The 23,701-nt window shown below is 32.6% G+C and overlaps 4 protein-coding genes and 1 long non-coding RNA gene across 6 annotated transcripts; 2 read left to right on the top strand and 3 right to left on the bottom strand.

Moving 5' to 3' along the window:
• Positions 1-661: 661 nt before the first annotated feature.
• LOC123907068 (cysteine-rich receptor-like protein kinase 7) lies at positions 662-4,810 on the bottom strand. The gene is made up of 7 exons (XM_045957159.1): positions 3,251-4,810; positions 2,811-2,933; positions 2,601-2,722; positions 2,099-2,309; positions 1,744-1,981; positions 1,491-1,644; positions 662-1,022 (listed from the first exon to the last, which is right to left on the bottom strand). The coding sequence occupies exons 1-7, from the start codon at positions 4,752-4,754 to the stop codon at positions 687-689; spliced, it is 2,688 nt and encodes an 895-aa protein (XP_045813115.1). The 5' UTR covers positions 4,755-4,810; the 3' UTR covers positions 662-686.
• Positions 4,811-7,789: 2,979 nt separating this feature from the next.
• LOC123907064 (putative pentatricopeptide repeat-containing protein At1g12700, mitochondrial) lies at positions 7,790-12,957 on the top strand. Of its 2 annotated transcripts, XM_045957155.1 has the most exons (3): positions 7,790-9,467; positions 9,780-9,869; positions 12,655-12,957. In XM_045957155.1, the coding sequence occupies exon 1, from the start codon at positions 7,806-7,808 to the stop codon at positions 9,321-9,323; it is 1,518 nt and encodes a 505-aa protein (XP_045813111.1). In that variant the 5' UTR covers positions 7,790-7,805; the 3' UTR covers positions 9,324-9,467; positions 9,780-9,869; positions 12,655-12,957. The 2 variants fall into 2 exon arrangements, with proteins under 2 accessions (XP_045813111.1, XP_045813112.1); XM_045957156.1 differs by lacking the exon at positions 9,780-9,869 and having other exon boundaries at positions 7,810-9,467.
• Positions 12,958-17,115: 4,158 nt separating this feature from the next.
• On the bottom strand, positions 17,116-17,748 carry LOC123904850 (pentatricopeptide repeat-containing protein At1g12300, mitochondrial-like). The gene has a single exon (XM_045954456.1). The coding sequence runs from the start codon at positions 17,746-17,748 to the stop codon at positions 17,116-17,118; it is 633 nt and encodes a 210-aa protein (XP_045810412.1).
• LOC123907065 (putative cysteine-rich receptor-like protein kinase 23) lies at positions 17,706-23,215 on the bottom strand. The gene is made up of 3 exons (XM_045957157.1): positions 22,631-23,215; positions 20,293-20,309; positions 17,706-18,853 (listed from the first exon to the last, which is right to left on the bottom strand). The coding sequence occupies exons 1-3, from the start codon at positions 23,174-23,176 to the stop codon at positions 17,872-17,874; spliced, it is 1,545 nt and encodes a 514-aa protein (XP_045813113.1). The 5' UTR covers positions 23,177-23,215; the 3' UTR covers positions 17,706-17,871.
• LOC123907066 lies at positions 19,874-22,104 on the top strand. The gene is made up of 2 exons (XR_006809150.1): positions 19,874-20,671; positions 21,861-22,104. It is a non-coding gene; the product is annotated as an uncharacterized LOC123907066 (long non-coding RNA).
• Positions 23,216-23,701: the final 486 nt, after the last annotated feature.

The following is a 23,701-nucleotide window of genomic DNA, read 5'->3' as shown; positions in this document are numbered from 1 at the left end:
CAATCACATAATTCACAAAATACTCCTATTACACTATTAATAGTAACTCATTTCTCCACATAGTCTCATTATTTGGGCTGAAGTTGACTAACTCCTATTTGGGTCTATCCAATATGGTGGGTTCATTACAAATAACTTCATTGTTCTAGGTTTTTGCTTGTTTTTGGTCTTCAATTGTCACTAAAACTACCCTAAAATGATACTTAAAATCGCTTATAATTGACTATCATCACATGTCATGCCACACATGCTGATGTGGCATGCGATTCACTACACATGTTTTCGTTGACTTCGTCAAAATCGGTGGGAGACTAGTCTTTTGCAAAATAGTCTAAAGTTAAGGATCAAAAGTACTATTATAAATGTTAAGAGGCAAAATAACGAGTTTGTAAAAGTTAATGGTTCAAAAATACAATTTAACCAATATATTGTGATATTCACACTGGTAGTGACTGTTTATCATTTAAATTCAAGAAATTAAACTAAGATTATTATAAAATACAAGCTAAACAATTTAAATATATATTACCTATACAAACATTCTTTACTAAAGTTTTTACATGAGATTATTACAAGTATATATTTTCATTTCCTCAATCCTTTTCAAAGTTATACTAATTGATGCTAAAACATATAGTTTGTTAACAAATAACAACAACTATACAACTAAAATAAATTTTAATTTACTAGCGAGGAATAAAAGTATTTGTAGTAGACATTTGATTGATAGATAACAATGAAGAACTATTAACAAATTGAGTAGAACTTGATTCTTGTGCAGCAACATTTGAAAAAGTTCTCTCATGCAAGAAAAATGCAGGTTCTTGTGGTGATGGTAATTCAATTGAATAACTGCTAAGATAAGAAGCAATTGTCACCATTGAAGGTCTAGCATCTGGGTCACGTTGAACACATAATAGACCAATCTGAATGCATTTGATGAATTCAGTTTCTGAATAATTTTCTTTGATTTTTGGGTCCAATATACTTAAAGGTGTTTGATCATTCCATTGTCTCCAAACCTGAAATATATCAAATTAAAATTCTCAATTATTATCCGGTCACTATTGTGATATATCAAGTACGAGTTAAAAGTCTTACATTGGTTGCGCAACATATAAATGAAAGGAGACGTAAATTTAATGCCTTAAGATTTTGGGTGAATATGGTGTTAAAAGTCACTTGTGTGATTGTTCTTAGCCTAATGTATTGATCCAAACCAGTGAGGCTTCCCCTCACGGCACAATAGTGGTATTTGCCTTAAGGTTTTGGGTGAACATGTGGTATTAAAAGTGAATTGAATGGTTACTCTTAATCCAATGTGTTGATTCAACTCAATGATGCTCCCACTAACGACCTAACAGTCACATGTGAAATAGCGTGTATATATTTTTTTTGGTCTATACTTCTTCGATTATTGGGAGAGAGGAGGAGCTCTAATAATTCAAAATTTGACGGAAAGAATACTATTGCTACATCAATACACTCACATAATTCAAGAGGTTATCAGCAACATGATGTTGTGCATATGAACTTATGTTCTTCTTTCCAGCAATAATCTCCAACAGCATGACTCCAAAACTATAAACGTCCGACTTTTCAGAAAATTGTCCAAACATAGCATATTCCGGAGCCATATAACCACTATAAAATAAATTAAATTCAATGTTAATTTAACTAAAATGTAACTTAATCAAGAAGAATTGCAAAAATATAACAACCGGGTGAATATTAAAAGCTTACTATGTTCCAACAATTCTATTTGTACTTCCTTCGTCTTGACTTATTTCCATAATTCGAGCTAGACCAAAATCAGAAATTTTAGGAATCATATTTTCATCTAACAGAATATTACTAGGTTTGAGATCACGATGTATAACTTTGAGTCGAGAATGTTCATGCAAATAAAGAATTCCTCGAACAATTCCTCCTATGATGTTAAAGCGTTCAACCCAAGTTAACAACTTTTGGTGTTGGGAATCTACAATATTGTTCATGAAATAAAATTAAATATATATGAAGTAAAAGCTATATATATGTAATGCTCATGAATCTAAATATTGACAAATGAAAGAGTTTTAGGTGAAAAGTGTCTAACCAAATAAAAAGTAATCAAGACTTTTATTGGGCACAAATTCATAAATAAGTATATTCTCATGTCCTTCAAGGCAAAAACCAATAAATGTGACTAGATTTCTATGTTGAAGCTTTGCTATCAATAAAACTTCATTCTTGAACTCCTCTACACCTTGCTTAGAACCTCTTGAAAGCCTCTTTATAGCAACTTCTCGTCCATCCAAAAGGATACCCTAAAAATATATTATAAAAATTTAGGGTTCATTTACTTTCAAACTAAGTTTTCAATTTTTACTTTGTATGTGACATTTGATTATGGATTTGTTTTTTTTTTCAAATGCGATATATTGATGATCGAAGTTAATTAACTAGAAACACTTAAAATAGTATTTGAACCTTTTCAAAATTCTCACTTAATGTTTACTTTTATTATTGAATATAGAAACAAGAAATATAATATGTGTGCGCGCACGCACGCGTAAATACACACTAAACTACTCGTACAACATGTTGCATTTTCTGACCTTGTAAACCTCTCCAAATCCGCCTTTGCCAATATAATTGTCATTAGAAAAGTTGTTGGTTGCTGCTTCAATTACTGACCATTGGAATTGTAGTGGTTCTAAAGTGTCACTTTCTTTACCAACTAGATAAAAATGATTTGATTTAGTGTTAATAATAAATTAAAAATTTTAAAATATTATATTTTTATTCCATAATAAATAAATACTTACAATTATCTCGAAGAATAGTCCTACGACTCTTTCTTGCCCTTCTCTTTAGCAAATAGTATCCAATAGAAAAGAGCATCACCAAAATAATGGTAGGGACAACGATTAAGACAATTTTCCGCTTTTCTACACAAAACAATTATAAATTATAAATCTTATAATTCCAATAGTAAACATTAAAGTCTTGACAATAAAGTAAAATCATTGATGTTTAAAATATCAATTTTTGATTTTCTCATTTAAGAAGAATAGAATCCTACCGCTCCAGCTGCACGTCCTGTAAGTACAACACAGTTGGTAACCAGGACATTGATATATAGGGTTGAAAGTTCGAATTTCGAAACTTTTCATACTTAAAGTTTGAAAGTCTAACCACTACGATACTTGATAAAAAAAATTATAAAATTAAAATAAAATAAATCATATTTGAGCAAAGAGTTCACCTGCTTCTTTTGAAGGATTCCTAGACGACCGAGCTTCATCGCTCTCGATGTAAAATTGGAACAATTCAAATCTCAGATTACAGTTAGGATATATAATTCTTCCACCAACACTTCCCAAGAATGACCATGGAATTTGTGTACTTATCATATCATTTAGACAAGAAATGCATTCCTGAGGAGACAAATATGGTGTACATTGTTCAAGAGTATATAAGGTTTGTATATCATTCAATTTTAATGAATTTATCATATATCTTTCATCACTATTCCCCGTTGCATTCGCAAGTTCAGATAACTGATTCGATAATGTACTAGTGAACAAGTTTTGGTCCGAGATGAAATGATTGGTGATGTTTATATCGTGGTACATAGGTCTAGTTTCGGCGATGTTAGGGAAAAAATATTGACTTGAATAGCGAAGCAAGCAATGGCTATACCAAATTATACCCTCCGAGGATGAAACACACGTGGAGAATATTCGATCTTTTGCATTTTTTACGCATTGAACACAAAGGCGAGAAGGGAGGTCACCTCGACACATGAAGAGTCCGTACACAATTTCGTCCATTATAACTCTATGATATAGTTTTCCGGCGGTGGCATTGGACACCAGATAAGAGAGAAGTAAGTTGAAATTTTTTGAAGTGATTGTATTGTGGTTACTAGAGCAATTATAGGAAAGATAAAATGGATCTTCTGAAAATCTTGAATCTTGTTTCGAAATCGAATCTTTTGTTTGAGGAGCAAGCTCATTTGGTGAAGGAACATTAATAGACCTATAAAAAGGATATAGTTCATACCTAACATTACAACTAGGATAAAGAAATCTCCCACCTAGTTTTCCATCACAATGAATTGGAAGTTGGTTGATAGCACTACGCAGACAGGTTCCACAAACTTTCGACGATAAGTCTGACGTGCACTGAGCTAGACAATAAAGTGTTTGAAATTCGAAAACTCGTTCATTTGTTGCAAATTTCTTCTTGTCACTAGCTGCTTCATCGGCAATTAGATTCATGGTCGAAAACAAGAAAGGCGTGAAGCTTTTTGTGTTTGAGAAATTCACGGTATTGCACATGTAAAAACCAGGCATCATATCAACGACCGAAAAGAATGAATCGTTAGAGTATCGAACCGTGCACTCGTTGTACCAAATCGAAGCTTGTTTGGACAAAGAACACTCTGAGGATAGATGTTGGGTTGCATTACCTATGCATTCATGACAAAGTTGAGAATCCACATCACCCCTACACATGAACATTCCATAGATAGAATCTGAGGGATTTGTACCAATAATAGGGTTGTAGAATTCAGTGTTGCTTATGGCTTTTGATGATAATGAAGAGAGTAGTTTGATGAGATTGTCATGGAAGTTGCTGTTGGATTTGGTAAGGTCAGGGGAGCAAAATTTATTTAGAAAAAATGAAGAGTCTTGTGCCATGATAGTTGCAAAAGTAAGGAATCTAACAATGATGGAGAAAAAGAGAATTTTAGAGTAAGCCATGGATTTATTTTTCAATTGAATGTGTTTGATTTGAAATGATATATGTATTTAAATAAAGTTTATCGCAAAATTATACTACCTTCTTCCTTAAAAATAAGATTCTCTTAAAAAAATATTCTTAATTATTAATTATAAATTTTCAAGTTATTAATTACTTTTTTACAAGTATACTCCTAATTATAAATTAAATGAAGTTAAATAATTAAGACATTAACTCTTTTTTTTTTCTTGAAGAATAAAATTGTAAATACAATATTATTGTCAACAAATTAAATACTACAATCAAATTTTTTAATCTTTGTAATTTTTTTTTTTGATATACATCTCCGTAATTTTTTTAAATGGATCTTATATTTAAAACGGATGTACATAAATTTAATCCTATAAGAGAACTAATTATGACCAAAACTTTTTCTTTTTGACTGAAGTTTTTTCCAAAAGGATATACAAGTTGTGGTGAGTGGTGTGACATTGGCACGATGTGCAATTTGAAGAGTCAACATTTTTTATACCATTCACACATATAGCCACTTACTAGAATTCATAAAAGACATCACGAAATTATACTTCACATCAACTTTATAAAGCCACTAGGATTATAGAAATAAAAAAAATTTGGGGGACAATAATTTGAAAAAATAAAATAAGAGAAACTGAAAATGAAATTGGTATATATATTTAGAAAGACAAAATATACATAACTCTTTTACTCTATATTTTAAGTTTAGTGTGCAGTGTAAGAGATTGATAAAAGTGAGTCATTGGTTATTAATTATTATTATTATTTTGGTCAAATAATTTAATATCCATAAGAATATAAATGGAGAATTTAGAGTTCGAACCCCAAAACTTAGAACCCAGAACTGCAATGTTTAAGTAACTATAAACTAATATTATTGAACTATATCTACGGAACACACAGTCAATAGTTTTTTTTCCTTTCGCTAATAAAGCAAGTCAATGGTTAAGGAAAGTGAAGCAAAAATAAGTAATTAGCCCAAAACAAGGGATAGAAAAAGTTGGCGCGTATAAAAAAAATGATCAAAAAATTATTCTTATACAGTTATGTGACCAAATATAATTTATTGGTCATACTCATAAAACTTGAATTTTTTATTTTATTTTTTAATTATTTTATAAATAATCAAAAATTATGTGAGTCTACGGTCGTGAGTCGTGACCATAAAAGTCTTGCCGAGGACCAAAGGCCAAACCAAAATTCTCACAATGCTTGTGTTGCGTATGGATAACGCAGCAGCATGGTCCATGCATATTCCACTCAAAAGCTTTTATAGCAAAAAACAAAAGGAAAATATTGTTTTTATGAATATTGCTAGCAACACACTCTTTAACAAACACACTCCAAGACACTCTCTTTTATTGGTTGAAATTCACATGGGTCCCATAAAAAAATGTGGACCCATATAAATTTTAACCAATAGAAGAGAGTGTGTTTGTTATTGGAGTGTGTTGCTAGCACTCCTCTTATTTTTATACCTATATTCATGAAACGTGCGATGTAGAAAACTTTTCTTTTGGAGGAAGGAGAACTGCTTTCTCTATGTCCTCATCCTTGACGATTGACCTTATGATGGCTTTGGAAAATAAATGGTGTTCTCTCGAGAGCAGATTCTCTCCAGTTTATTTAATCTCCACCACACCTTGTACTATTACAAAGATAATTATTTACTTAAAAAATGAATCAATGGTCAGGATACAAAATTTATTCTTTCCGGTAAAAATTAAATTGGAGGGGATTAGCTCTCGTATTCTCTCTATCTCATAATAATCCCTTTGACCTTTTACGTAGGATTTTTTGACGAAAAATACGGATATTAAAAAAAAGTTGATTGAGCAATAAATTTATCTAGAATATGTATTATTTTTAAAAACTTAAATATTTTAGATAAATTAAGATATTTTTCCAAATAGTCAGTGCTCCTCTAAAGAATGTTTTAATAGAGTCGTGTTAACTAGGGCTCTTAAGGTATTAGTTAAGGAATAAATTAAGAAAACAAATATAACAACTTCTATTAAAAAAAATATGTATTTTTTAAGAGAAAATAAACCAAAAACTATCGCCGGAGGTTATGAAAGCGCGTGGAGGCTTGGACCTTCGGAGCCGACAAGGAATTTTGTGCCACCTAACAATATTTTGTCCACTTTAAAAGATAGAATATTAAAGAAACTAAGATTGAAATTAAACAAGTGTACAATGCGAGACAAAAATATAAAAAATTTCATTAGAGGATATAAAAAATTTCATTAGAGGTATAAGGCTTCAAATGCAACAACTATTGAAAAGTTTGAATCTGCTGGTGAGTCTACAATTGTTCAAGATATTTTTGGGTACGTCCGAAAAGTGTGACATTGACTATTTCAAATAGTGATAATCACTATCTCAAACAGCGACATTTTATGGACAGTTTATGTTATGCATCTTGGCCACTCAATATTTTTGGATGTGTATGGATGTTCTTTGCTTAATTAGGTCGAATTTTTTATTGATTTTTAAAATGGATTCAAACCGAATTAAACAACATTAATATTAATATATATTAATACTTATTTATCTTTTTATTAATATGATATGATATACTCCTGCATTAACCTATTATTTGTTGGTTATTAATTTTTTTTTTTGGCCAAATGCATTCATAAGTACTTTAAGTTTCGCATTGGTAAAATTTACATCTTTTTTTATGTTTTTAGGTAATAAATATGTTTTAAAGTTTTTTATTTAACAATTCGGTCGTTTTAAGTTTCTAACTTGTGTTCACTATTAGCCTTCTTCCAATTATTCTCATTTTTAGGTGAACCTCAATTGTCTATGCATCATGGTCAACGTCAAAATTAACAATCATAATAATGTTTTTATAAATATAAGATTAATCGGAAGAATAACAAAGTGAGGCCGGTAACTCAATTTGTTAACCGCTTTTCCATTGTAAATGTCACCATCTTTAAACTCCTAAAGATTTTTCATAAAAAAAAAAAAAAAAAAAAATTAGGTATTAGTCACGGATTCAATCCTTATGCATTTGAAATTCAATGTCTTGTTCAATGTTTATGAGGTATGTTCCTGTTTCTCTTTTCATTCCTAAGTTCAGTCCTTTCCAATTTCCAAACCCTACTTTTCTTCATTCTTTTTTCTACTCATCCTCAACTCAATTTGATGATATAGATGCCATTTCTTTGTTCAATCACTTACTCCATAAGAATCCAACCCCACCCACCATTGAATTTGGAAGGATTTTAGGTTCCATTGTCAAGGCTAAGCATTTCCACACTGCTATTTCACTTACTCAACAAATGGAATTTAGGAATATTAAACCTGACTTTGTAACTTCCAACCTCTTGATCAATTGTTTCTGTCAATTGGGTCATATCAATTTTGCTTTTTCTGTATTGACCCGGATTCTCAAGAGGGGTTTTAACCTGAATGCCATAACTTTGACTACACTCATCAAGGGTCTTTGTCTCAAAGGTCAGATCCATAAAGCATTGAACTTTCATGACAACGTGGTAGCACAGGGATTTCAGTTGAATCAAGTTAGTTACTGGACCTTAATCAATGGGTTATGTAAAGTAGGAGAAACAAGTGCAGCCTTGCAGTTGCTGAGACGAGTTGATGGAAAACTGGTTCGACCTGATGTGGTAATGTACACTGCAATTATTGACAGTATGTGCAAAGATAAACTTGTTGATGATGCTTTTGATTTATATTCTGAAATGGTCGCTAAGAGAATTTATCCCGATGTTGTCACTTACAATGCTTTGATTAATGGCTTTTGCATTGTTGGTAAATTGAAAGAAGCAATTGATTTGTTTAATAAAATGATATTGGATAACATCAACCCTGATGTGTATACCTTCAATATATTCGTTGATGCATTTTGTAAGGAAGGAATAGTGAAAGAAGCTAATAATGTGTTTGCTATGATGATCAGAAAAGGTGTTAAACCTAATGTTGTTACATATAACTCTTTAATGGATGGATATTGCTTAGTTAAACAAGTGAACAAGGCCAAGGGTATATTCAATATCATGGCCCAAAGTGGAGTGACTCCTGAAGTTCGGAGCTATAGTATTATGATTAATGGATTTTGTAAGGTTAATATGGTGGATGAAGCCTTAATTCTCTTCAAAGAAATGCGTTGTAGAAACATTATTCCTAATGTAGTAACTTACAATTCCCTTATTGATGGTTTGGGCAAATCAGGGAGAATCTCACATGCTTTGAAGCTTGTCGATGAGATGCATGATAGAGGTTTACCACCTGATATAATTACTTACAATTCTATATTTGACGCTTTATGCAAAAACCATCATGTTGAAAAGGCAATTGCATTATTAACAAAAGTTAAGGACGAGGGCATTCAACCAAATATGAACACATATACTATTCTTATTCACGGATTGTGTAAAGTTGGAAGAGTAGAGGACGCGAGAAATGTTTTTGAAGATCTTTCAGTCAAAGGCTACAATCTACATGTTTATACATATACTGTTATGGTCCAAGGGTTTTGCGACAAGGGCTTGTTTGATGAAGCGTTGGCCTTGCTATAAAAAATGAAAGACAATAGTTGCATTCCAGACGCTGTAACTTATGAAATAATTATCCATTCTCTGTTTCGTAAAGGTGAAAATGATAAAGCAGAGAAATTTCTACGTGAAATGATCGCAAGAGGTCTACTGTAAGATTGAAACTAGGTAAGGCGGTTCTTTTGTTACACATTGTTATTTTCATTCTATATTTCAAGTTTATGTAGTTTACTTGCTAATTGAGAAACACACTTTTGTTACACATTGTAGATTGGAATACTTATACTGCTGCATAATAATTTTAATTTTACAAAGTTTAACTGTTTTAGACCGGAGTTGTACACACAACAAGCACAAGCATGACACTTATATTTCTGTGTAATGAGTAACTAAGTCCCCATTTGAGATGCATAGTCAGTATATTTACATATGTCTTAAAGATAAGTATTGAGAGTTTGACATGTCATGAATTTTTTACAGGGAACACAGCTTATTGATTAGATCTGGAAAGTGAATTGGGACTGGGGGTTTAAGTGAAACTTCGACTTTGTGTTTTCGACCTTTTGCATGGTAACTGACTAACTGTATTGATCACTTGTCCTTTATATGAATTAGTTTACTGACCCAAAGTTATATGGTGTTTTGGTTAATTGTGTGAATTAAAATCTTTGCATTGTATGTAGTTGTAATATCCCAAAAATTTAGTAAATGAGAAATACTCATGTATTAGTATAACCTTATATTAGGATAGGAATTTAACCAAGGATACATTAGTAAACCCATAAAATTAGTAAGGGCAAATTAAAAAATTCTAGAAGTGTTAACTTATTACCAATTAAGTAACCTAAATTGAGTTGTAATGCACTAGTGGCATAGAGGAATTAGCTAGAAGCTTAAGAGTGAGATGTATTTAGTGAGATAAGTGTATATAAAAAATTATTGTATGAGTTTTGGAGAAGAATATATATAAATAAATAAATAAACTATAAAATCTAAGGATAAAACAAAGCTTTCTCTCTAGAAACATACACACGTAAGTCTTCTTCTCTCCCTTTGCTATGGCATCGCCGAACAAAGAACAACACACAATCTTAGGGCCAAAATTTTTCACTGTGATTCTCATTTCTCATAAGTAGTAGAAAATTCTTAGATTTGAAAAGTAAGGATCAATGTTTACAAGAATTGCTCAAGTCTTTTCAGTAGTAGAATGATAGGATTATTTGGTCTTCCACCACGTTGTAATAAAATATGAAGGACAGGGGATTATGTGTGAAGTGGTAATGTAGATTCTAGGTTGATGAGATAGTTTTTATGTATACTTTGTTGATAGTTAACCAACACTTAGACGTGGCTCTGATTCCCTAATCGTTTAGGGATACGTAGGACCAGGGATCCTCCCTGTGGAGCTATAATTTTAGTAACTCTACATTTTAAATAAGTGTATTTGTTATAGTGTATAGGTTATATAGCTAGTGTATTAGGCTTGCACGGGCTGAATATATGATGAGTTAGTGTTAGCCTGTGCGCCGGTCATGATCTGAGATTGGGTCGTGACAGTAGTTTTTATAAACTAATTATTCTGGTTTTTATCGGTGCAATTGAATTTACAGCTAGATAATGTCTGAACTTAAAATCGAATCTATTTGGACTGGAATTCGGTATATGTTACAAAACGTTCGTAATGTTTGTTGAATTTGAGTCTCTAACCTTCTTTTTTCTTTGTAATACCTGTACTTCTGCATAATAATAATAATAATTATAATCTTACAAAACTTAACTGTTTTAGAATGATAAACTTAAGATTTAATTGCCAAGACTTGAATTGTACACAACAGGTACAAGCTTGGCGCTTAAGTGATGCAAGCTGATAATTACTTAAATTGTTCTTGTGGCTACATTAAATTATTGTGTAATGTGTATTTTAGAACCTTAAAGAGAAGTATTGAAAACTTTCAAAGTGTTTGGTTACTAGGAACAAGGCTTAGAGTTTAGAACTTGAATGATTTGTAGAAAGCAAGCATGATTCTGTTTTCTATATAATTACTGATTTTTCAGTTTTGGATGAGTATTTATCCTTAATTTTGGTATATATTATTTATGGAAGGCCAAATGCATTCAGAGGTCCTTTAAGTTTTACGTTTGTAACAGATATGTCCTTTAAATTTTGTAGGTAACAAATAGGTCCTTTAAGTTTCTAATTTATTGCACCGTTACCGTTCAATTTATTCTCCGTTACAAAACGCTGAAGTAACTTAGCGAGATGGTAGTGAACACTACGTTTTGGCTTCCAAATAACAAGAAGCAGTGTTTTAGTGCCATCTTACTAAGTTAACGGTTATGTCAGCGCTTTTGTAACGGGGGCTGGAAGTGTAACGATGCAATAAATTATAAACTTAAAAGGACCTATTTGTTACCTAAAAAACTTAAAGGACCTATTTGTTACTTAATAAACTTAAATGACCACCCACTTGGGGTGGTCTAGTGGTGTTGGCTTTGGACCTATTCTCCTGATGTTTTCACTTATAGTACTTTAATTAGTGGTTTTTGCATTGTCGGTAAATTGAAAGAAGCAATTGATTTGTTTAACAAAATGGTTCTGGAAAACATCAACCCGAATATGTATACCTTTAATATACTGGTTGATGCTTTTCTAAACGCTGCAAACTTATGAAATAATTATCTGTTCTCTGTTTAATAAAGATGAAAATGATAAGGCAGAGAAACTTCTACGTGAAATTGTCGCGAAAGGTCTACTGTAAGATTGAAACTAGGTAAAATGGTTCTTTTGTTACACATTGTTATTTTGATTTTATATTTCAATTTTTTGGCATCATATTTTTTTCTTGTAGTTTCCTTGCCAATTAAGAAACAAACTTTGAGGGGAAGTGAATGAAAATATTTGTTACGGTTTTCCTGGAAATATTGTCGGGTTAGGATTTTACAAATTGTACTACACTTGCTCTAGCCAATCTCTTATTCTTAATAGAAAATGAGAATACACGTGAAATCTGATGGTCTAATGGATATCCAGGTTGATAGGTAGAAGTTAAATAATAATTAGGTTTCCTATACATTTATTAGTTAGTTGATGTTGATCCTCATTGTGTATATATATGGGATCAATCAAGTGTAAGAAGTAACTAGTTTTGTGAGTAATGCAAGTTTTCTGTTTTTGTGCTCAACGCGCGCCTAAATTCTGTGCCCAGCTTCTATGTTTTGCGCCTATTATTCTCTTGTCTGAGCCTATTCTCCAGATTTCACAGTTTTTCGTCTTAGTTATGTACAATTGGATGCTGCTCAAAATATTTGTTTTCTTTTATACAGTTTTTCGTCTTAATGATGTCAATGTTTGCAGATATATATTGGACTGAAAAAGTAGAGAAACAACTGAATCTACCAACCTTAACAAAGAAATAGAGGGATCTAACAGCAACAGACAGAGAGCTTGAGCAACATGTTTTGTGCCATTGATCACTAATCTGTTTGGTTGGGGGATTTTTGAAGGGGAGTGGATATATAATATTTTAAATGAAGTGTATTTGATTCAATTTTTTAGGAGGGGAGGGAATCAAAATTCCTCATGGGGCAATTTCTGGTTCCTCAAATTGGAGGATGTTAAAAAATAATTTATTATATGGACAAACTTAATTGCATTTAATTTTTTTTTTTGTTAAAATCCTGAATTATCCCTTGTTAGAATATTAGTAAAAGTTTAAATTTTCTCTTGTTTGTTCTAGTGGTTACTGCTGCTGCTGTTATAGTTGCTGCATGTTTTTAATATAAGAATGGTTTTATGTATTGTTTCAACAAATTACCTTTCCCAATACAATTAAAGAAAATACTAACTTGTATCAAGAAGGCTAATGCCACAGTGAACCATCTTTACAAATGGTCCATCGTGGACAAGTGATCTACCGAATATAAATTTTGCGAAATTCATTGTTGAATTGAAAGTTTATATCGTATAGATCATTCATAAATTTTTTTGAAAATCATTTGATATGTTATTGAGACCTATCAAGATTTACGTTATTTAATAAACTGTTAATCTTGATGTGTCTCAATAACATATCAAATGATTTTCAATTTTTCTAAATTTTTCTATGAATGATCTATATAATATAAACTTTCAATCCAATGGTGGATTTTGTAAAATTAGTATTCGTTATAATGTTATTCATGACTGGTCCACCATGGGCCAATTGATGAAGTGGTCCATATTAGAATTTACTAGTTTTTTTTTTGTTGACAAAATTAGAATTTACTAGTTAAGAAACTAAATAAAGTAAAAGACTCTTGAAATTTGTGTAATATACTTTTTAAAAGTATAAAGAATACTCTTTTTAAAACAGTTTTTTTTGTTTCCGTAAGGGTCCTGAGTATTAGTGACTATTAGTTAGTATGACCTTAAAATTCTCATATCTCAATTGTTTGAGAGTTTCTGTTTACCCCCAAAATTCCAAAAATGTTCTACTTTTGGAACTCCAATATTGAGAAGAAATTTTTTTTTTTAGAAAAACAAACACCGAGAATCGCTTGTGGTGGTATTAGACCATTATTGGATCACATTTGTTCCAGCCGGAGTAGAAGAAAATCTCTTCAAATGGGCGTGTGTTGCGATCACTTTGATAGGTGTAGTAGAAATATCATAGGGTAGCAGTCGATTACTTAAGATTCGAGTCAACTCTATATGGAATATTGTCCTTTTTTGGGATTTTTAATATCAAGATAATGAAGGCTATGAAAATGGTGATGAAAATGATGAAGTAGAAGGTGAAAAAGGATGAAGAAATGTAAAATAAAATTTGATGTTGGTGGTTGGTTTACTATTAGATACAGTAGATTTATAAGATCTCGTGAGTTAGATTTTGAGAAAAAGATCAAATGTTGATTTTTTTTTTTTTGTCTATAGCTATGGTGAACCATTTATAATGTTGATGCATTTTATATACGATAGAGACCAAAATGACTAACAAAGAGATGGTTAAACGTCCTAAAAGGAACGGAAAATTATATAACGATGGGGAGTGTCAGGCCTTACTTCTTGGTATCTCTTTGCAGGCTCAGCTTCCAAATAGGTGGCTTTGGTTGCATGATCCTGATCACGGTTACTCTGTTCGCGGCGCTTATCAGCTTTTGACGTCTCATGACTCGGTTATTTTGTATGCTAGTTTTGATCTTATTTGGCACAAACAGGTACCCCTGAAGGTCTCTATTTTTGCGTGGCGTTTATTGCAGGATCGACTTCCCACTAAAGCCAACCTGGTTACCCGAGGCATCTTATCCTCTATAGCTATATCTTGTGTTTTTGGATGTGGAGAGGTCGAGGCGGCCCATCACTTGTTCATTTCATGTAGTACTTTTGGCTCTCTTTGGGAATTAGTTCGCTCTTGGATTGACATTCCTATGGTGGACTATATTACTTTGTGTGATCATTTGTCCAGTTCACTTCTTGACCAGGTGGTTCTTGAGCACGACAGTATTTTATGCAGCTTATTTGGCTAGCTTGTGTTTGAGTTATGTGGACGGAAAGAAATCATAGACTATTCAGTGGCTCAACAAGTACTCTTCCTCAATTGTTGGATAAGATCAAATTGTTTTCCTATAGGTGGTTGAAGTCGACGAGTGTGACTTTAGCCTCAAACTATCATAGCTGGTGGTCTAATCCTTTATTTTGTTTGGGCCTTGTATGATCTGTTTATGGTTTTTTTTTTCTTGACTCTTTGTAATTATTTATAGTCGATTTTTGTACACCTTGTACTGGATAAACTATTTTATTAATATATATCTCATTTTGACTTGTTAAAAAAAAAATAGTTACGAACTAAAACATTATTCAGCCCAAAAAAAAAATACCATTAAATTTTGCATGTGTTCATACTTCAAAGATTGGGATATTGGTGAGTTTGAAATTTGTGGGGAAGTGAATGATTATATTTGTTACGGTTGTCTTGGAAATATTGTTGGGTTAGGAGTTTACAAATTGTACTACACTTGCTCCAGCCAAGTAATAAAGTCAATTATTGTCAATTAAAGTGTTTCTTTAGACTGTGGAGTTGTAAACACAACAAGCACAAGCATGACACTTATATTGCTGTCCCCGTTAGAGATGGTTAGTATTTCTATTTACATGTCTTATTGAATAGATCTTTAATACTTGTAGGAAGCTTGAGTCTAAGAATCATTTTGGTGGAGTGATCTGGTAAATTTTAATACAACAACTTTGGTAGGTTTTATATCAGGAATTAATAATGGCATTACGGAGAAACTTTTCGCTACTATAGAAAGTGAATTGGGACAGTGCTGGTTTAAGTGAAACTTTGACTTTGTGATTTCTCAAGTAAGTTATCAATATTTTTTGCCACCTGCTTTGTGTTTTCGACCTTTTGCATGGTAACTGTATTGATCACATGTCCTTTATAGCAATTAGTTTACTGACCCAAAGTTATATGGTATTTTGGTTAACTGTGCGAATTAAAATCTTTGCATTGTATGTAGTTTTTATAAACTAATTATTCTGGTGTTTATCGGCATCAATTTAATTTACATCTAGATAATGTCTGAACTTAAAATCCAATCTATGTGGACTGGAATTTGGCATCTGTTACAAAGTGTTCTTAATGCTTGTTGAATCTGAATCTCAATATTTGTTGGATCCACGAGTCGCTAAATTTCTTTTTTCTTTGTAATACTTGTACTTCTGCGTAATAATAATTTTAATCTTACAAAACTTAACTATTTTTGAATGATAAACTTAAGATTTAATATCCAACGACTTGAATTGTACACAACAGGTACAAGCTTGGATCTACATAATTACTGATTTTGCAGTTTTGGATGAGTATTTATCTTTATTTTTGGTGAATATTATTTATGGAACATGTATTTATGGTACAAGATTAGATGTATGCTATTCTAGAACATGTATTCTATGGCCCTTCTCCTTCATATACAGCCGTGTCATTCTGAGATGAATGCTGATTTTGCACCCTCATGCATAAAATTCATGTCATGGTAATCAACAAGAAGATCATGATAATCTTGTTTCTTCATTTAATCACTTACAAGTATTTCACTTGAGAAACTGACAGCATACATTATGAATGGCACTAAAAAGCTAAGAAAATATGTTTCTGCCACTCAAATTTTAGGACACATTGCAGTTACTTCGGTTTTTCTTCTCATTGGAAGTTCCTGCATAGTTGTAATAATCACAAGAACCAAAAATCCAACGGTACTACTCAGAATTGAGTATCAAAAGTAGTATACGATGATCGATTTATAATGTAGATGTTTAAGTCCAATCTTTTAACAAGTGCAGCTAACTAAGAAAGATCTCTTTTCTATGCTGTTTAACTGCGACTCTTCAGCTGAATACAAAAATTCTGATGGCTTAAGTACCACATTGAGCATTTTGAAATACTCAATGTGGGACTCCTAACAAAATGCATATTAAAGCAGATAATTCTATTTGCCATCTTTTTGTATGAACATAAACATAAACATATTAGAGATGGATTAAACTAAAGCAGAGAACCTATAATATCAGAGAAACTAAAACAGCATATGAGAACCCTTAATTTGACAGCAGACCAAAATATGCTTCAATAACCGCGTAATAAAGTTTTGATAAAACTTTTCATCAAAAGGTTTATACATGTTAGACCATATAGCAGTGATATGACAATTGATATAGACAACAGTGTGCCATTTGGAATGCAACTATTATCTTTCATTTTTGATAGCAAGGCCAACGCTTCATCAAATAATCCCTTGTTGCAAAACCCTTGGATCATAACAGTATATGTATAAACATCTAGTCTAGAATGTAGCCTTTGACCAAAAGATCTTCAAAAACATTTCTCGCATCCTCTACTCTTCCTAAGTTACACAATCCGTGAATAAGAATAGTATACGTCTTCATATTTGGTTGAATACCCTCGTCCTTAACTTTTGTTAATAATGCCATTGCCTTTTCAACATGATGGCTTTTGCATAAAGCATCAAATATTGAATTGTAAGTAAATATATCAGGTGGTAGACCTCTATCGTGCATCTCATCGACAAGCTTCAAAGCATGTGAGATTCTCCCTAATTTGCCCAAACCATCAATAAGGGAACTGTATGTTACCACATTAGGAATTATGTTTCTACAACACATTTCTTCGATGAGATTTAAGGCTTCATCCACCATTTTAACCTTACAACATCCATTAATCATAATACTATAGCTCTGAACATTTGGAGTCACTCCACATTGTGCCTTGGTGTTGAATGTACGGTTGGCCTTGTTCATTTCTTTAACTAAGCAATATCCATCCATTAACGAGCTATAAGTAATAACATCAGGTTTAACACCTTTTCTGATTATCATAGCAAACACATTGTTAACTTCTTTCACTTTTCCTTCCTTACAAAAAGCATCTACCAATATATTAAACGTATACATTTTCGGGTTGATGTTTTCCAAAACCATTTCATTAAACAAATTGATTGCTTCTTTCAATTTACCAACAATGCAAAATTGGTAGACGACCGAGCTTCTTTTGATGGATTCCCCAACAAGAAAAAATTATAAAAATAAAATAAATCCTATTTGAGCAAAGAGTTCACCTGCTTCTTTTGATGGATTCCTAGACGACCGAGCTTCATCGCTCTCGATGTAAAATTGGAACAATTCAAATCTCATATTACAGTTAGGATATATAATTCTTCCACCAACACTTCCCAAGAATGACCATGGAATTTGTGTACTTATCATATCATTTAGACAAGAAATGCATTCCTGAGGAGACAAATATGGTGTACATTGTTCAAGAGTATATAAGGTTTGTATATCATTCAATTTTAATGAATTTATCATATATCTTTCATCACTATTCCCCGTCGCATTCGCAAGTTCAGATAACTGATTCGATAATGTACTAGTGAACAAGTTTTGGTCCGAGATGAAATGATTGGTGATGTTTATATCGCGGTACATAGGACTAGTTTCGGCGATGTTAGGGAAAAAATATTGACTTGAATAGCGAAGCAAGCAATGGCTATACCAAATTATACCCTCTGAGGATGAAAGACACATGGAGAATATTCGATCTTTTGCGTTTGTTACGCATTGAACACAAAGGCGAGAAGGGAGGTCACCTCGACACATGAAGAGTCCGTACACAATTTCGTCCATTATAACTCTATGATATAGTTTTCCGGCGGTGGCATTGGACACCAGATAAGAGAGAAGTAAGTTGAAATTTTTTGAAGTGATTGTATTGTGGTTACTAGAGCAATTATAGGAAAGATAAAATGGATCTTCTAAAAATCTTGAATCTTGTTTCGAAATCGAATCTTTTGTTTGAGGAGCAAGCTCATTTGGTGAAGGAACATTAATAGACCTATAAAAAGGATATAGTTCATACCTAACATTACAACTAGGATAAAGAAATCTCCCACCTAGTTTTCCATCACAATGAATTTGAAGTTGTTTGATAGCACTACGCAGACAGGTTCCACAAACTTTCGACGATAAGTCTGACGTGCACTGAGCTAGACAATAAACACTAGTACAAATATGACATATTACACATCATGTTTACATCTGACGAGCATATGTCAGATGTAAAAGGCTATATGGAGTAGCCTTTTCATCTGGCTTCAATATCCACAGATGTAAAAAATAAATAGACAAGACTTTTTACATCAGACTTCAATGTACCAGAAGCATAACTAAACGCGGTGGCAATCTTGTAATTATGATGAAAATTATCTAAAATATGTATGTATCTGGCCATATTTAGCCACAGATGTAAAAAGTCAGGTTAAATAAAAAAAAAAATATATATTTTTGGAACAAGGTAATAGCCATGTTTATCTGATATCTCTCTCCCAATTATCAAGACTTAAAGAAAAAACCCTCTCATCACCTTCGCGACCAAACCCCAGCAACCTTCACGAAGAACAACCCAAAACGCAGCAACCTTAACCCCTCACCTTCGCAAGAACCAGCGCAGTCCTCTCTCTCAACTCACCACCAGCGCCGTCCTCTCTCTCACTCGCAGTCGTCCTCTCTCTCACGAACCCTAACTCCAAATCGAAGCTTAACTCCAAATCGAAGCTTCTCTTTCTTTCTCCGGCCTCTACTCTCACGAATCGAAGCTTGTTTTTCTCTCACCCACAACTGAAAACGCAGGTACTGATTCGAAGCTCTCTCTCGTCCCTAATTGCAGAATGAAGCTCTCTCTCGTTCCTCTCCCTCCGATTGAAAACCAAGGTACTGGATTAATGTTTACGATTTGGTTTTTCCCTTGCTCGATCTATTTCTTTGTGTATTCAATCATGATTTCAATTTTGATTATCTTTTAGGGTTAAGTGAATTAATGTTTCTGTTTGAAATTTGAATTAATTCAGAGTATTTGAAAATGGGTCTGTCATTCACGAAGCTGTTTAGCCGGCTTTTCGCGAAGAAGGAGATGGGTATACTTATGGTCGGTCTCGATGCCGCTGGTAAGACCACCATTCTGTATGAGCTTAAGCTTGGAGAAATCCTCACCATTCCCACCATTGGTAAGTTTTATTAATTATTTCTATAGAGAAAGGTAATCATAATATAAGGAATGTTAAGAGTAGAAGAAGTAACAGAATTCATAACAGAATTGTGAGAGAAATATTATTGAAGTGAAGAAATTGTTATTACACTTGAATAGAAAGAGATAACAAAAGAGCTATTTATACTACATAGGTGCTGTATGTTAACTACTGTGTGTACTAGCACACTTAATCACACTTATGCAGTGAGTTAAAAACTAATAGACTAAGTAATAGTTTCCTTGTTTTTATCTTCATTTTCTTCAATTCTCAACAACCTTCCACAAGCTGGAGCTTGGTAAATATCTATCAAGCCAAGCTTGGACACAAGATTATTGAACTTTGAAGTTGATAAAGCTTTAGTAAGAAACTGTTCTTCAATTCTCAACAAGGAATGTTTGTAGATAATGTCAACGTTTGTTTTTTCAATATCTTTTATCAATGGATTATATTGAGTGCAGATTTTGATAATATAGATCGTATTGTGTAGGATTTTGGTAATTGAAGTTTCTGCATAATTTTGTTTGGAACCGTGTCTGGTATTTGAGCTGTAGCCGTCAAACCGTAACTCCGTTTTGAATAATATTTACATGTCTGGAAAGCTGACGAAATTATCTTCGATTGAGTACCAATTTTGTAATTTCTGGATTTATAATGAAGTCTGGGGATGTGTTTGAATCTAGGGTACTGATGCTGTCAAATTGCTGTTTTTGGACTGCGGGTTTTACGTGCTCAAGCTACACGAACGGATCATTAAGAGCATACTGAACAGCTCGGAAATGTTGGAATCGCAGGTGGGTTCCTTTAGATAAACTCTCACTTAATAGAGTAGTCTTATTAGTTTTCCCCAAAATCCAACTATGCATGTTAACTTAAGTTTTAGGGATTAATTAGGGAGAACTCATGAAATGACTTAATTAATGAATTGAATATGCCCTACATGTTGGAATGTTGTTGATTCGTGGAACTTAGCATAAACTGAATGATATATAAACTGTTTTGGAATGGTAAGTGCTGCTGAATGTTGCAGGTTGTGTGTTTGAGCAGGTTCACATAGCTATGAATCAATGCATGTGTTTTCCAGAGCTTAGAAAATGTGTGTTATGAGTCTATGAATCGGTGCATGCTATACTTGAACAGGTGCATAGGCTTCAGGATGTGTTTTATAAAAACCTGGAAAACGTGTGAATCGGTGCATACCCTGTATGAGTGACTCAAACATGGCCTGGACAGAGTTTGAATCGGCACATAGATAGTATGCACCGGAGCATGGAACTTCAGAATCACTATTTTTGCAACAAACTGAGTTACATGAACCGGTGCAAAGTCTTATGAACCGATGCAACCTGAGACCATTATGCTTTTGATTTATGGATGGAGGTTATGTCAACTAATTTAATTTAACTAAAAACCCTCCGTCACGAATAATATTTTATAAAAACAATAAGTGTCTAAATTCCACGATTATGGATTTTCTACATGTTTAAAATCAGTACACTTAGAATTTAATCAGGATGATTAGGATAGTTAGAAATATCCTCGGGAAGGGTTGATGGGCAGGTTAATGCGATTTAGATTCTTAAGACAGTTGATCAGATTATGGTGGTTGATCCCGAACCACAGATTATCTAGCCTTTGGCTAAGAGTCTAGCTTTTGCTATGAGGGATTCTTCACTTTTAGTGGGAATCAAGTTATTTAATTTGTGAGCTGAGGTGGTTCTCTGATCTACATTTAATATCAGGAACTAAAGTCAGGCCTTCGAGACCCGCTCACCTCGAAGTGTCCGTGAGTTATAAAATTAATCAAGATAATAAATTTTGTGATACACCTTTATTTATGTTTAAGCTACTCAATTATGAATATGAGTTATTTTAGTGATCAACTGATTTATGTATGAGCCCCCGGTGTAGTCACCACCGTAGTTGGGGTAGCAGGAGCTCACTGAGGCTTAGTAGTCTCAACCCACGATTTATTGATTATAGGTAACAGGTTGAGCAGAATAAATGGATTTCCAAGAGGATTGTAGTAAAGACGCTGTTTATGGAAACTTCGTAGCATTGATCACCTGTTAATTATTATAGAAGATGGCTCAAGGCTTGATCCTGGTTGTTATGTATTCCATTTCGCTCTGATGTATAATATATTATAGGTTGTACATTATGACAGTTTATTCAGGATTTTGTCAAGATTATGTATTGCCCGGCAAATTATCTTGTAATTGTACTATGTCGTACAAAAGCTATTCTGTAATTTTAATGTTTCCCGATTCAGTTATGTATGCTCCTATTGATATTCTAAGATAAATCAATATGGGGTGTTATATAGGATGTTTTGAATTGTAATGACTTGTATTTTGCTTGAATGTAATTGTATTTTGGTTGAATGTTGAATTGTAATGCTATTTTGGTTTTTTTTAATTACAAAATAAGATTTAAACTATAAAATAAAAAAAATAAAAAAAAAAACGCAGGATTTTGAAAGAAAAAAAAATTAAATAAAGTTATTATTTCACATCTGGTGACTTGGTCAGGTGTAAAAGGCTCAATTTAATTAAAAAAAAAAATGGTCAGCTGAAACACGAGAACAGAGGTAAAAGGGGGTAATTTTACATCTGGCGAATGTCAGATGTAAAAAGCGTAAACTTACTACTTCTTGTACGTCTACCTCTGACTGGGGTCAGATGTAAAATGAGGTTTTGGCCAGATGTAAAAAGTGTTTTCTGTACTAGTGAAAGTGTTTGAAATTCGAAAACTCGTTCATTTGTTGCAAATTTCTTCTTGTCACTAGCTGCTTCATCGGCAATTAGATTCATGGTCGAAAACAAGAAAGGCGTGAAGCTTTTTGTGTTTGAGAAATTCACGGTATTGCACATGTAAAAACCAGGCATCATATCAACGACCGAAAAGAATGAATCGTTAGAGTATCGAACCGTGCACTCGTTGTACCAAATCGAAGCTTGTTTGGACAAAGAACACTCTGAGGATAGATGTTGGGTTGCATTACCTATGCATTCATGACAAAGTTGAGAATCCACATCACCCCTACACATGAACATTCCATAGATAGAATCTGAGGGATTTGTACCAATAATAGGGTTGTAGAATTCAGTGTTGCTTATGGCTTTTGATGATAATGAAGAGAGTAGTTTGATGAGATTGTCATGGAAGTTGCTGTTGGATTTGGTAAGGTCAGGGGAGCAAAATTTATTTAGAAAAAATGAAGAGTCTTGTGCCATGATAGTTGCAAAAGTAAGGAATCTAACAATGATGGAGAAAAAGAGAATTTTAGAGTAAGCCATGGATTTATTTTTCAATTGAATGTGTTTGATTTGAAATGATATATGTATTTAAATAAAGTTTATCGCAAAATTATACTACCTTCTTCCTTAAAAATAAGATTCTCTTAAAAAAATATTCTTAATTATTAATTATAAATTTTCAAGTTATTAATTACTTTTTTACAAGTATACTCCTAATTATAAATTAAATGAAGTTAAATAATTAAGACATTAACTCTTTTTTTTTTTCTTGAAGAATAAAATTGTAAATACAATATTATTGTCAACAAATTAAATACTACAATCAAATTTTTTAATCTTTGTAATTTTTTTTTTTGATATACATCTCCGTAATTTTTTTAAATGGATCTTATATTTAAAACGGATGTACATAAATTTAATCCTATAAGAGAACTAATTATGACCAAAACTTTTTCTTTTTGACTGAAGTTTTTTCCAAAAGGATATACAAGTTGTGGTGAGTGGTGTGACATTGGCACGATGTGCAATTTGAAGAGTCAACATTTTTTATACCATTCACACATA

The sequence above is a fragment of the Trifolium pratense genome, linkage group LG2 (genome assembly GCF_020283565.1).
Source record: "Trifolium pratense cultivar HEN17-A07 linkage group LG2, ARS_RC_1.1, whole genome shotgun sequence".
Classification (NCBI taxonomy): Eukaryota; Viridiplantae; Streptophyta; class Magnoliopsida; order Fabales; family Fabaceae; genus Trifolium; species Trifolium pratense.
This window is presented reverse-complemented; position numbering and strand designations above follow the sequence as displayed.